This window comes from Canis lupus, chromosome 35 (assembly GCF_003254725.2).
Source record: "Canis lupus dingo isolate Sandy chromosome 35, ASM325472v2, whole genome shotgun sequence".
In the NCBI taxonomy this organism is placed as follows: domain Eukaryota; kingdom Metazoa; phylum Chordata; class Mammalia; order Carnivora; family Canidae; genus Canis; species Canis lupus.
The window spans coordinates 19,118,824-19,133,877 of NC_064277.1; the positions used below are offsets into that span (position 1 = coordinate 19,118,824).

Here is a 15,054-nt window from a genome sequence, read left to right on the forward strand (position 1 = left end):
CGGGGCGGCGGCGAGGGCCCGGGCGCCGACCACGTCACACGCTCCCAAACTTTTCGTGGCCCCCCTGCGCGCCCCGCACTTCTCCCTCCCCCACCCCCTCCGCTGCCACTCGAAGCTTCCTCTTTCTCGGGCGTAGGAAGGGGTCACGCCCCGGATGGAGAAGGGGGTGGGGGAGGGGGTCGGGGCCTGGGGAGCGGGGAGTGGGGGGCTCCGGGGCTCCGGGGCTGCAGCGCGGGGGTGCGGGCTGGGCGCCCCCGGCCGGGCCGCGAGGCCCTGGGGCTGGCCGGGGGTCCCCGGGGCGAGCTCGGGGCGTGCTCGGGGCGCAGGGGCTCCGCTGGGGCGGCGCGGGACACACTTGGGGGGTCTGTCCGTCCCGGCGACAAAGGGGCCGGGGCGGGGGGCGGGGGGCGGCCTCGAGGCCAGGCGCCCCGGCCTGGGCGCATCCCGGCGGTGGCCGCGGCGGCGCCCGCGTGGCCCGTGCGCCCGGGCCTGGCTCGCCGGGCCCCGGGCCTGCCCTTGACCCGCCTCTCCCCTTGCCCCTTCCTCCCCCGCCCTGTCCCCCTCCCCGCCCCGCGGCGGCGGAGGGCGGAGGGCGGAGGGCGGGGGCAGCCGCGTTCCCGTCCCGCCGCCCGGGTCTGTCCCTCTCCCCGGGACCCGCCGGTGACGTTTCGCACACGTGCGCGGAGGACGCGCCTGTGACTGGGGAGGAGGCGGCGGCGGGAGGGGGCGCTGGAGGGGGAGCGGGGGGCACCCACTTCCTCCTGCTCGCCGGCTCCCTGGCCTGGGACGGTCCCGGCGCCCTCGCCCCCGGCCCCGGCCCCGGCCCCGGCCCCGGCGCGGCCACCCTCGCTCGGCGCTCGCGACCCCCCGGGCGCCCGCCCTCGCCCGCGCCCGCGCCGCCGGTCTGCTCGGCCCTCCCGGCCCCCGCCCCGCCGGCCCCGCCGCCCCCGCCGCCCCCGGAGCCCGGCCGGTTTCGGAAATGCCCTTACAGCAGCAGGTCAGTGCCGGGACGGCCGGGGCCCGGGGCCCGCGGGGGGCTGCCGCGGCGGGGGAGGCGGTGCCGCGGGGTTTCGGAGTGGGGACGGGGGGTTGGGTGCTCGAGGGAAATGAGTAAGCAAGAAAAATCCAACTAAGTAAATGCCCCGGCCTCCGGGTCTAGGAGCCTCGGGCCGGGAGTGTCCGCCCCAGGGGGCGGCTCTGCTGTTTACGTGGATTTTTTTCTTCCAGGGGGCCGAGGGATGGGCGATCGGGAGCCGGGGGCGGGGGGGGGGGGGGCTCCTCGCCGAGGGCCGAGTTGAGCTCTGTTTTCTGTCTCCCTTCCCTTGTGCCGGAGGGGGAGGGGGCGGGTCAGAGGGTAGGGTGTCTGCAGGATTCCCAGGCCACCCGCCACCCCCTCCCTTTGTCCCTGTAATTTATAAAGCGCCTTTGAGAGATGATTTAGGTCAGGATGCGGCTTCTCTTTTTGTTGATACTAGAAAGAAGTGTGGCCCGGAGGTCTCCCCCCACCCCCCACCCCCCTTTCTCCTTTTCTCCCTTCCCTGCATGGCTCCTGTCGCCTTCACCCTCGTGGTGAGGCTTGGCCCCCACGAGGCTGCGGAGGAACCCAGAGTCGGAGACGTGGTCGGCAAGACCAGCCCGTTGACCTCACCTTGTGTCACTTGCAAATGGATTTATTTTGTGCGGGATCGAGATTTTTGCAGGGCTCTTCGGAGGAAGTCAGCCCGTAGCCAGCACTTTGGGAACTGAGATGGGTTTCGGAATAATGAACGTTTTTGATTCCCTTAACTCTTTTCCAATTTCGCCCATGGTTGGATCTTAACTGCTTTCCAGCCCGGGAGATACTTGCTGAGGATGTGTGATAGAGTCTCAAAAGAAGCTCATCGTTTTTTTAGTGACAAGGGTCTGCCAGCAGGGGGGAGGTAGAGTACAGTACCTACTTACACATACTGTATCCTGTATGCCGGATCTCAGTCTCAAGAATATTCCATGCTGTTCACATTAAATACTGTTGCTTGACCTGACCCGAACATGGTTAGAATATATTTTAAGCCTCTTGGCCCCTTACACAGTTCTGTTACTATATCCTCCACCTAATCCGAAACAACCAGCTATTGACATATTTCTTGGATTGGATTCAGATTTATGGGAGAGTAGTTTTGATAATGGGAAATTATGAGACCACCAGATTGCTGGGTTTGTGTTTCTTTTCTTTCCTTTCCTTTCTTTTTTTTTTGAATCTTAGCCTGCTTGTCGAACCTCCAAAGCTGTCTGGCCAAACTTACATGTGCTTCATTGTATTTCAAGTATAAAGATTATCCTCACTGTCTTCCAAGTTATTTCAAAAACTTTTATCTTTCTTTCCATGGGATTATTATTCCAAAGCCATGAGCACTGAATCTAAAGTTTGATTTTCTTATCGAAAATATGTTAGTTTTTTTTGGGTTTTTTTTTTGCTAAGTCTTGAAATTTGGTTCATCTCCTTGCCTAAGTGAGAAGACCGCTAGGGCGTAGCTGAGTGATTGCCTGAGCAGAGAGACCATTTAAACACTTGGTGTCCAAGGAGAGGTCGAGAACTCTGTTCTGGTGGCCGGATTTGCAGACCCACCTGGTTCCAGTTCTCAGGAACATCTAAGAACTTAATAGGAGCAGATCCTCACCTTATTTTAATGGGAGAAAATAGAGGAGTACTGCCTTACTGGCTGTATTGTCTCTATCATTGACAAATTTCATGATCTTAGGCAAATAACTTAATTTCCTAAGAAAGTTTCCTTTTCTGTAAAATAGGAGCAACAGCAATACTAACTTAAAGGTTCTTTTTAAGGGTTAACTATGATAATGTGTGTAAAAGACTTTGCACAGTGCCAGGCAAATGGTAGATGTCCAATAAAATTAGTATTCAGAAATGTGGTTTCTTCTATAACTTAGAGAAATAGTGTTAAGACTTGGTGCACAGTCCTTTGTTTACATGTGAATAAAATGCTTATAAGTTTTCTAAGGTGATATCTAATTAATTATACCCAATTAATTTGGGTTTTTATATCCACAAAACATGGCGGTTCTAGCAATGGGTAAAATAGGGACATGTCAGTAGGATGGGACTATGCAGAGATGGTGTCAAACTGTCTGTATATGACCTTGTGCCCTAAGATGTGATAAATTTAGATCAACTCACCCTCACTTTTTCACCTGGGCTCTACTTCTCCCATGACTCCACGGACTGCTAACATTTGGGTGCAGTCTGTGCTTCGTGGCTCTTGCGGAACTGTGCTCTAAATTGTCACCAAGTCAGAGGCATGCTCCAGGTAAATTCATTTTCAGATGGTGAGCCCTTGGAAGTGGAAGAATTATTCAGAACCATAGCCAGAAGAGCTATTTTCTGGAGCAGAAAGGGTTTCCTCATTTTCTGCCTCTTCTAAAAAGAAGGTGAATTTTATTTCCTTCTAGCCCTAGAAAATTTGGGATGTATTAATATGAGACAGTAGCCTTTCACATCTGATTTAATTTAATCCAGTCACAGCAGCCTACTGATTATACTCTGGGAGAGAACCCATGGTGCTTGAAATTTCGGTGTAAGAATGGAGGAACCGTAGATGCTATAGCTGGGTCTGGTTTTTTGTTGTTGGGTTTTTTTTTTTTTGTTTTTTGTTTTTTTCCTTGTGTGAGTATAAAAGAAAAATGCTGGGTTCCTGTGGTTCTATACTCAATAATCTTGCTTCTGCTGAGCTATATGATTGATGCCAAGTTTAAACTAGGAGAGAATTTTTAGTCACTACACACCCCAAAATGGAAGTTTTAATATAATGCAGTGCCCAGACTCTGGACAGTTCAAATAGCTCCACTATAATCAGTACCAAGGGCGCCACTCTAATCATCCTCTGAAACAAAGCACCCTTAAATGTGGCAGTGTGAGCTAAGGAACTCAAGCTTGCGAACAGGAAAGGATTTTTTGTTTTGTTTTGTTTTGTTTTTCTATAGGTCATCACCTTGTGTAATACTTGGAAGAGGAGATTCTGAGATTAATGTTGTGCTGTGTAAAGCTAACTTGAAAACAGAAAATGATACTCAAAGCTTAGACCTGAATAAACAGCAGCACCTGGAGATTTAAAGGCTGGAGGGGCAGGGCAGGTGGGGAGTTGCATTTATTCTCATTTCTCAGAGATCTCATGCAGTAGTTTTGATTCATCTGTCTTGGGACACCTGGGTGCCTCAGTGGGTTAAGCATCCTACTCTTGATCTCAGCTCTGGTCTTGATCTCGGGGTCCTGAGTTCAAGCCCTGCGTTGGGCCCCATGCTGGGCGTGGAGCCTACTTTAAAAACAAAACAAACAAAACCTCTTCTGTCTTTATTGCCTTCCAGAAGATATACCACCCACGCACCTTTAACCCCCTTTCCACTGGATTGGGACCTATTTGGCAAAGCTTCAGCTACCTCCTCGTTTGTTTTCTGGCTGGTTTTCTGATTTCACAGGATTTTGTTGTCTTCTATTTGTCCAGTTTACATCCAGTTTGCCAGGCTCACTGGCTCCCATTCCTTTGGAACCACCTCCTTTCTCACTAACGTTGTTAAACCAGAACGAGAGAAAACCAACAATTGCCTGTGCTCAGGATATCGAGTCCCACATTGGGGCCATGAAACCACCCCACAGAGGGCAAGGCACAAAAGTAGATTTCAGTTCTTACCAGATTCTCTGTTTCAATTTGGTTTTTCAAGAGGAACTTTCCTGAATTCTTTGAGGTACTAAGCATGTGGTTTAATGTATATTTTCATGCTTGTTAGCTGCTTAAAAAGTAATGTTTTGGGGACTGTATTTACAATTGTTAAGAAGCATTTTTTTTTCTGCTAATCATTTCTCATGGGACGAAGAAGGACAGATAAAGTAGAAAAGCAGTAAATATCGGAAACCACTAATGGTATCTCCTTCCTCCTACCCTGATCCGCTCTTTGGCTTCACAGAGTGACTTGGAAAATGTATCTCACACAGAGAGAAGTTTACAACGAAGGCTTAGAAAACAGCCGAGGTGGGGCCAGGAAACCCAGGATGGGTTGATATAGAAGGATAACACACATCGCTCTTGCTCCAATAAGAAGGAAATTGGTTTACTTTCTGTTGTCACTTTTGCTTCAAACACTCTCCCCATCCCCCAACCCCCAAAGAGCAGCGTGTTTGTAGAAGTTAAAGAATGTACAAGTTACAAAAATGTGTTCTTAATCTTCCGTGGACCTTAAGTAGGGGAGGAGGGGGTCAGTCCTGTGGCCCTGGTGGCCGCAGTCATCTGCTGTATCTCTTTGAACAAGAAGAGATAAAGCCCACTGGTTGCCAGATTGTATCACAAAGCCCATGCACTTCACTTTGCTGAAGAACCTGAGCAAAACAGGCCATTACTTAAGATTTGTCAACTAAGGCAGGGGTTTGTGTCAGCTGGAGGTTGATAGGGAGAACTGACAGCTGATGGAATAGGGAAGGGATTAAAAAAAAAAGTTGACCCTTGAATAGCACACACACACACACACACACACAGAGTCAAAAATCTGAGTATAGCTTTTGACTCCCCAAAAACTTAACTACCGATAGCCTTCCTTTGAAGCTTTACTGATAACAACATTAACACATATTTTGCCTACATATTATATACAGTGTTATAATAAAGTAAGCCTGAGAAAAGAAAATGTTATTAAGAAAATCCCAAGGAAGAGAAAATACACTGAGAGTACTGCAAAAAAAGAAAAAGACAACCTCATATAAGTGGACACGTGTTACTTCAAACCTGTGTTGTTCAAGGGTCAACTAAAAGTGACTAGTCTGCTTTCTATTGCTGTGGCCCAAGTGTCTGGGGCTATCTGTAGGGTCCAGGTAATACTCTTATAACTTACCAGTCCCTAAGAACAGTACTTTAGGTTTAACACAGGCCACAGTCGATGATTCCCACTGGTCTTTGTTCAAATCATAACGTTGAGAGCTATAAAGCCAGGGAGTCATCATCTGACCCAGTCCCCTTCATTTTGCAGGTGGAGAAATTCAGCCCCAGTGGAGTTCAGTTACTTGCCCAAGGTCACAAGCTAGCTAGTGGCAAAGCCAGGACTGAAATTGGAGACTTGAATTCTTAGAGGAAGCCTCATTCACCAAGAAAAAGTTAACCGTGTCTCATGGGCCCTAAATAGGAGAATTGGGATTGATTGAGTACCTTTTAGATGGTCCTCAGGAGGGGTTGCCTTTTTTTTTTTTTTTATGTACACATATGAATAATAACTTACTCTCAAATGTTCAGAATAAGCAAAGCTGCTTTAGATGTTAAACGAAAGGGATTTTTTTTTTTTTAATGGAAGGAATGACTGACTCTACACAAACAATAGTATTTTTAAAGCTTTGTTACTTACAAATCGGTTCTCTGTGTATAGCACATTGCTGGTCCTTAAAAGGTGAAACATGTACTTCACAGAGAATAGAACCTAAGAGGATTTTTGAAACTTTCTCCAGGACAGGGGCCCCACATAGATCCAGTGTTGGCATATTTGTCCAGGGCCAGGCACGTCCTGAGTTACTAGACAGGTTTTCAGAGGTCCCAGGTGCTTGCCCCTTCACATTGGTCCAGATGCTCTTCCCGCAGGAAGCCCTCTGGTTTAGCAGAGTGGCTGGTCAGTTAACTCTTTCAGAGGAAGCCAACCATCCCTTAAAACCCAGAACTAATTTCATGAAAATGTCTTCTTTTACAAGTCGAACTGAGAAAGCTTAAAAATAGAAGCACTTCGAGCCTGAAGCCTAAAAGTGAAACATAATCTGAGGTGGCTGTAGCTCACCCACTCATTAGGGGCTCGGATATATGGCCTGTCGGTCTGCCATCTACGGACCAGACAGGGGCCACGTATGGAGAGAAGGTCTCTTGGCCAGTGAGCGGTCAGGAGCATGATGACAGCAGCTGTGGTTATCAGTGAAACTTCCTTTCCCAGAAGGTATTTTGGTAAATGGAGTCTGCCTTTCAGGCGGCGAGAAGCTGAACGCCCTTGGTCCTCCTGGCCAGCTAGTGCCTGGCTACCCCGAGATCCTTTTGGCTCCTTTTGGCTCCTCCGGCATGCTCTTGCCCGAACTGCTGAGAAGGGCTTCTCCATGCTCTAGTTTTCATGACCCCAAATGTTGTGGTTCAAGACACTGGGGTTGTGGAAGGGAACTCCGGGCCATTGGAGCTCACTCCCTCCTTTGCCCTGTGCCATTTCTGATGATCGGAGGCCCTAGAGATAGGAAACCAGAGCTGTGGCCCCTAACCCCTTCTCCTTTGAGCCCTGCCGGGTCTGGCAGCCCTCCGGAGCGAGGGAGGCTCCTGTGTACGAAACCATACCTCACCTTGGAGGCGGGTGAAGGGCAGCCGAGCAGGAGGGGCCGATGATGGAGGCCAGAGCCACAGCGCCTGGGTTCTCGTTCTGGCTCCGCGTGTCAGCTGCGTGGCTGGGGCTTAACACCAGCAACCTCTGCGTCTAACTTCCTCACCTGCAAAATGGGAGACTCCCAGCACCTGCCTCCCAGGGTTGGCACCATCCAGGGAGTCCCTAAATGTAAAGTGCGCAGGGCCAGGCCTGGTGCACGGGAGGGATCCAGAGAGCGGAGTCAGTAGATGGATGGCAGAGCCATCCTCCCCTTCCACGGCCACCTCTTGGGCTGTCCTTTGTGGCCTGTTTGACACACGAGCCCTGTGTTCGTTTAAACCCAGTTACCCCTCCACAAGTGGCGGTGAAGGCGGAGGAGCGGGGCTCCGGGCAGTCTGCGCGCGACACGGTCATTGGGGTGTCTCTCTCCAAGCTGTGCTTTGACTCGGGAGAAGGAGCTGCTGCTTCTAAGAGTACTAGCAGTAGTAACAGCGTCGTGACTAAAATCTTTGTTTCCGTGATTAAATGTGTTAATAAAGCCGCACTACCAATATGCATTGCGCGGTTAACACGATTTCACTTCTGCACCGTCTACTGTGGCAGAAATCAGGGTGTCTGAGCGCCCTGGGCCTCCGCCGGCCTGGAGGTGCTGTCAGGGTAGGAGGAGGCTGGGAGGGGAGGGCAGGGCCGTGGTGCCCTCTGGAATCGGGGAACCTGACCCGCTCTCAGCTCGCTCCCACCCTTCTGCCTGGCTTCCAGAAGGATGAGAACTGCAGCCTTCTCCGGCTGCTTCTGTGACTTACCAAGTTAATTACAACCTTTTCCCTGGTGTTCTTCGGGGTACGGGGAAATCTCGCCTTTCCCGTTCGGCCTCCCATTCCTCCCCGCTTGGATGCTGCCTGGCAGGGTGCTGAGACGGCTGCAGGTCGCCCTTTGCCCGTGGGTTCCTTCTCCTCCCACTCTACCCTCATTCCCACTGGCCCATGAGGTACGCCTCCTTGTGGCCTTATCATTGGTGTTCTTGACTCACTCCTCCAAGCTCCAAGAAACCTGCCGGTGGTGTTTTCGTGTGATCCCTTCCACGCGGGAGACCGCAAGTTTTGAGAGGCGTTTTCATTAGACCTCTCATCTCTGGTGTGCTTGGCACCCTGGTGTGCTGTTGGGGGTGCAAAAGAAGTATGAGGTGTGACCCGCCCACTCTCAAGTTTACAGTCTGTTTGGGGAGACAGGCTTTAAACACAAGGTGATTCTCAAGCAAGACTAAACAGGAGTTGGGAGGAAAACAAGACTCATCTAGTCTTCAGTTGTGTGGTGTCGACAGGAAGCACCAGCTGGGCCATGAGAGTGGGGAGCTCCCATGGTCATCTGTCTTGGAGCACACCGGGGTGCGCATTTGAATCATCTGGGCACTTTCCAAAAAATACCAAAACTCAGGTCCCACCCAGATTAATTATTAGAATCTGTGAGGGTGGGATCCAGACATGGGTTGTGGGTTGTTTTCGTTTTTGTTTTTGTTTTTTCGAATTGTCCCAGATCACTTTGCTGTGCATTCTCATTGAAACCACTGAGCCAGGTGGAGAGGGATGATTGAGGAGATTGTTCATGGCTGGGGAAACACCCTAAGGCAGAGGTTAGGGAGCAGCAGATAGGTTACATTAAGGAGAGACCAGTTGGATTGAAGTCAATATGGGGGAATGGTTAAGACCTAACATTGGGTATGTTGGTAAAATTGGTCTAGAATAGGGACTGGCCTTCCTGCGAGGGTCAGGCAGGGAGTTAATGGGGGTGGAGGGTTAGGGGTGTGGAGGCTATGCTTGAAGAAGAAATGCCCTATGTAAAGGGGGCCGTGGGGCCCTGCCCTAGGCAATGTCTGCCAGAGGGGAAGGCAAAGCCCTGTGTGTTGCCACATCTTCAACCTTCTTATAATGCCAGAAATCTACCAGTTTTAAAATGTTGGCTCGATTAAATAGGAAAATGTGCAGGCCAAACAAAATAGGTCTCTAGGACAGATTTGGCTTAAGGGCTGCCACTCAGCAGTCTCTGGTCTATGGGATAATAATAGCTAATGTTTATTGAGTGCCCACGTGTGTGGAGGGCACTGAACTAAGTGCTTTACACACATTAGCACATTATCCATGTAACAACCTATGAAGTGGATATTATCATGGTGCTTGTGCTGCCCAGGAGGAAACAGACAGTGAGGGGTTAAGGGGCTGGCTCTGATCCCCACTGATGAGTGGGGCAACCAGAAATGGAACCCAAAGAGCCTGGCTACAAAGTCTCAGCTTCTTCCTGGCTTTTATCCTCTATGGTCTTTGGCGTTGTATTAATTATATAGTAGAAACTCAAGATAACCTGTCAAAAAAGAAATAGCCCGGGGTTTTTCCAAGCCTACCGGAGAGTAAGAATTGCCTATAACACTGGTTCCAGGCTCTACCTCTACCCTCCTCAATTAGAGGGAAATACCAAGATCTTCTGATCTCCTGGGACATTTGGCAAACACTGCTGGGAATAGCTGAGCAAAGGTTCTTGAGACTGGAAGGCCTAGGTGAATGAAGGCTGAAGCTGCCTGCAGAATGAATGAATGCACTAGTGTCAGGCTCATTTCACCTCCTTCCTCAATCAGAGGGAAGAGACCAGGCCCCAGAAACCTGGGCCAGGTGCACTGGTACCCCATGCCCACCTCTGTATTTCCAACACCTGTATTTCCAGGTATTTTCCAAGGCAGGTCATCGGAAGATTACCCAAAACCCAAAGTGGGTGAAACAAGAAGGGGTTCCCAAAGCATTGAGAATCTTGGCTCAGGAGGTCCAAGTGGGTGGTTGCTGCATGCCAGGCAGCAACATGGGCTGGGAACAGAGTAATAGAATATGCTGGATGTCCTACCCTCAGGGGATCTACTTTACTCTGTAGCAGGAAGGCTTTTCATTCTATTGGTCTAGGCCTGCCTGGAACAGGTTACCCAGTGAACAGAAAGCCAAGAAATTCCCCCGAGAAGAGAACCAGGTCACACCATGTAGGGTATATAGATTTAATATACCATAAATATAATGAGTGCGATAGATAGGTGCCATAGATTTAATGAGTCTGGAAGCAGGATAGTAACTGTGACTGTGAAAAGGCAGGGTGGATCTGAGGGACAGGCTCCTGGGACTGTTAGACGGACTGGATGAGGCTGAGCACATCCTTCATCAAGGTGTGTGCTATGGGGAGGGGATGGTTATTTGGTAGGAGTTAGTTGTGAGTGACACCATAGACAATCCAGCACTGGAAACGTGGCTTTGGCATAGAGATCATAGTGGGAGTCTTGAATGATGGTGAGCCAAGAACTGGCCTCCCTAACTTAAAAAAAAAAAAAAAATATGGTGCCACCAAAACCTTACGTTGTTTTCACTTCTCCCTGTGTAATATTAAAATGAGACAGATCCAGCAGGTTGATTTGGGGGATCAATACTGTGAGGGCTCACAGAGACAAGCCATCAGATTAGTTATTTATTATGTGCCTTATCAGGTCCGGGCCTGACTCCTGGCTGCTTGGAGAAAGCCCACAGTTTGTAACCTCTGGAAGGCTGCAGCCAGCTAGTGAGTGCTGTGCATAAGGAAAGGTCACATAATCACATCTTGAACTAAGATGGCTCTTCGGACCATAATTTCCTAGGCTCTCTGATTTTGCTGATTTAAAAAAAAAAATCTTGAATTTCCTTAAGCTCTAGCACATCAGCATTTAAAAATGAGTCTTTGAGTACTCTTCTGGAGGAAAGACTCCTGTAAATTCTAAGTATCATAATTAATTTTTAAATATGTAACTTGTACTTAAGCCCATTTGTAGCAGTCCTGGAACTGACTGATTTTGTTGCAATCATACCAGTAATGTAAAGTGTCCAACCTTTCACTTTGCTCTTTGCCCTGTGAGCATCTCAGACCCCCTGAATCTGGGATTTTGTAGGACGCAAGGCTCTCAACCCGGGAGCCCAGTGACATGGTGGCACATGGAAAGAGCACAGGGCTCGAAGATCTGGCTTCAGAAACTGGCATGAGACCTTTTACACATTAGATCTCGGAGCACCTAATAGTGAGTGTTCCCTGTCTCCTTCAATGATTGGAAGGATTCGTTGAGATAGCGTTTATAGGAAATGTGTTGTGTGTTCCAGATTCAGTGTGTACCTCTCCCCCACCTCCACAGTAGAAACTCTTGAGTGCTGGTGAGTCTGAATTCTCAGTATTTTTACCCCCTCCAGGGAAAGCAGAGTGTTGGACAGATAGCCCATCGCATACCCACTTTGCGCGGAATGTTCCCAGGACTCTGAGGCTTTCAAGGGTGACCAAGAGGCTCTTGCCCTCATCAGGAGAAAAGGCAAGATGGAACGTGTTTCTTTAGTCACTAAGACGGGATAAAAGACAGCGAAGGCTGTAAGATAGTATCAGTGGAGTTTCTTATGCACCCAGACTTGGGGAGGAGGACGGAGAAAGCTTTAGGATGTTTGAAAGTGGAGCAGGATTTTGGCATCACTGGGGTTTTGGCCAGAGGCTGCCAGTAGCCCCTCCGATTATGACGATCAGATTGTCTGTGGACATTGCCACATGGCCTCCTGAGTTGGGCAAAATCGACCCCCATCCCCATTGAGAACCACTGTCCTAGACGTTAAAGTTCTAGGACAGAAACAGGGGATCCCAGAGATGCATCTTCTATCTGAAGTATACATTTACATTTTAAAATTTGGTAGAGACTTTTGAAGCAAGTAATTTCTCATAGCTGGGTTTTAATTTTGGCATGCCTAATCTCCCGTGGAACCCCAGAGCTGTGCTCCCACGCTTCGTAGATGATAGAGAGAAAACGCACTCTGCATAGCCTGCCAAAGCCCTGCCTGGTGTATGGTCAAGCATGCTGTGAATCGGCCCCTCGAAGCCTCCCTGTAACTTCCAGAAGAAAGGATCGAAGTCTGCAGTTCAGGGAAGGCCCAGGAAGTTTTGCATTTATCATTTACTGACCTGGGTCATTGAGACAAACCTGCTCAGGACCTACTTGCCAGCATGGTTATTGATGCCAGTGTGACCATGCCATACTTTGACAATTTGGACACACTACCTCCCCTCTCACCTCCGTTTCCGCCACCTGAATTGGGGCTCCTACCTCACAGGACTGTTGTGAAAGTTGAATGCCATAACATATGTAGTGCTGGCTCCAGGGCCAGCCACATGCTAAACTCAGAAGTGTTTGCCATCAATGTCTGTATGACTGTCGGTAGTAGTACCATCGTTGTTAAGTAGAGCTTCCATCCCAGCACACCACCAACTGTTACCAAGTAAGGTGAAGTGGAGTGAGAGGCACGTACTTCCAGTTATAAAATAAGTTAGTCACAAGGATGAAAAGTACAGCATAGGGAACATAGTCAATAATATTGCAATAACTTCATATAGTGACAGATGGTAACTACACTTATCGTGGTGAGCATTTCCTAGCATGTATAATTCTTGAATCATTGTAAATCTAACGTGTCAACTATACTTCAATTAAAAATAAATAACGGGGTACCTGGGTGGCTCAGTCGTAAGCATCCAACTCTTGATTTTGGCTCAGGTCATGATCTCAGGGTTGGGCTCCATGCTCAGCACAGTCTTTGGGATTCTCTCCCTCTCCCCCCTCCTCCATCCTCAGTCAATCAATCAATCAATCAATCCCTAACAAATTCTCAGAAGAAAATAATCTTAAATGTACATATCAAAAAAATTCAAAGGTAAAAATCTTTTAAAAAGAATTGGAATTGTCTGTAGAGATTTAAGAAACACCTGTCAGTGTGCTCTCAATAAGCTAGCAGAAGTGAATCAATTTCCACTGAGAAACATTAATTTGCATCAAATACTTGATAAGAGAAAAATGCATAATATACATTTTTCATTATATATAGTAGTTGTACAAGCCAAACATTTTGAAATACACCAGCCAACCAGGAAATTTACACGTTGTTGAGAACTAGATTAAATTTGTAAACGAAGAGAAAAACTGGTTGTTTTTTTTTTTTGGACATCATGTTTATTACATTTTGCAAGTGATGATATTAACTATGGTACACACAGAAGCAGATAACAGAAATAAATGAAGTGACACAATTTTAACTTGCACTAATAAAAAAAGTACTATACTCACACTATATAGCTCAGTCTTCATTCCAACTTGCACATCAAACGTGCAAAATCTGAGTTTTAGAGTTTTCAGAATGAGATGCTTTAGAAGGAATATGCATATCATTTACTTTGCATTCTAAAGTAGTATTCGACCACAGGACTAGAAAGACAAGAAAATACCACAAAGAGGTCAACTGAGTGGCCCTGGCGTGGACTCTGTACAACGTCTAACTGTGTCCAGGGGTGTGTGGAAGTTTTCCACTGCTCACAAGAGCCAACTGTGTTCATCCCTCCCTAACTCTGCATTCAATGATGGCATGTTGATAGCTTGTAATGGACCATGGTAGAAATATTTACACCAAGGAAAATGGTACATGCTACAAATTAGGGCCTTTTTTTTTTTTTTCTTTTTTTTCCTGGAAAGCCAGTTGTGATCGATTTAAAAATGTATTCTGTTGTGACCATGAAAAACAAAACAAAAATTGTTTGCAGCCATTACCATTGTAGCTGGTACGATACAATCACTTTCCCTGGCTCACTCGTGCCCAGGTAGGCCAGGCTCCGGCTTGGAGCATCCTGATGGATTTGACTTACCTGGTTAGATACGTATGGAGCACCTGGTACACGCTAGGCCCTGTTGTAGGCGCTGGGCATTCAGCAAAGGACAAAATGCCCTACCTTTCTGTGGCTCGGGTCATAACCAATAAAGATTTTGCCACATAATAAATAACCCTGTTCCTTTCTTTGATGGATTCTGGTCGTTTTTTGTTTTTTTTTTTGTTTTTTGTTTTTTGTTTTTGTTTTTTAAAGAATAGTGGTTCTTGGTTGTGTGGTCCCTGACCAGCAGCAGCACTTGGGAGCATGTTAGAAATGCAGAATTTCCGTTCACACCCAAGACCTACTGAGTCAGAAACTCTGTGGTGGGACCAGCAGTGTAGGGTTAAACAGCCCTCCTCTCCCCCCCCCCCCCCAGCCCATTCTGGTGCACTAGGTTTGAAAGGCATGGTTTGAGAACAGCTGCCTCTCAACAAGGAAGGCCTGGGGAATGCTAAGGCCTCCATGGTGCTAGTAACAACAGAGCTCCCAAATGATAGTCTTGGGTGTATCAAGACAGTTGGAAACTGGCAGTAAGTACCCCTTGACCTCTTCCTGGGCCTGGCATCCCTCCCTGAAACTGGAGGACTCCGGGAGGATCCTGCACACCACAGCCCAGAACTCAGTAACACAAATTCTTAGCCTTCTTTGGGCTTTTCATCATCCAGCAAACAGGGAAACTGCTTCCCTTTTCTCCAGAGACTGTTGACATGTTTGCTTGACAAATATTTTCCTCATTTTAATTCCTCCTCTCTTTTCAGGGTCCCCTTATCTGGCACCACTAAAAATCTCTAGAATCAAATTGCCAGCCAGATGTACAGGACTTATCTGGAAATGAAATGGTTGCTCTCCTTACGTGTCTGGTAATTTGGGTATTTAAAGATATTGTGAGGAGCAGATGAAATGAGAGACCACGGGAAAGCATCCAGCTTGGAGCTGGCCTGGCACTCGATTACCAGTCCCTGCAGTTCCTGCCCCTGT

At 48.3% G+C, this 15,054-nt stretch overlaps 1 protein-coding gene across 3 annotated transcripts in view; it reads left to right on the plus strand.

The window, feature by feature from the left end:
- The window catches only part of E2F3 (E2F transcription factor 3), a 75,926-nt gene that overhangs the window by 925 nt on the left and 59,947 nt on the right, over window positions 1–15,054 (plus strand). Inside the window, exon 1 of one of the 3 annotated variants that reach the window (XM_035710573.2) lies at window positions 767–997. The exons of the other annotated variants lie outside the window; for them this stretch is intronic. Coding sequence (XP_035566466.1) covers window positions 980–997 — 18 coding nt within the window. The 5' untranslated portion in view covers window positions 767–979. Of the gene's footprint in view, window positions 1–766; window positions 998–15,054 lie in introns of those variants that run through there. 3 annotated transcript variants of the gene reach the window in all.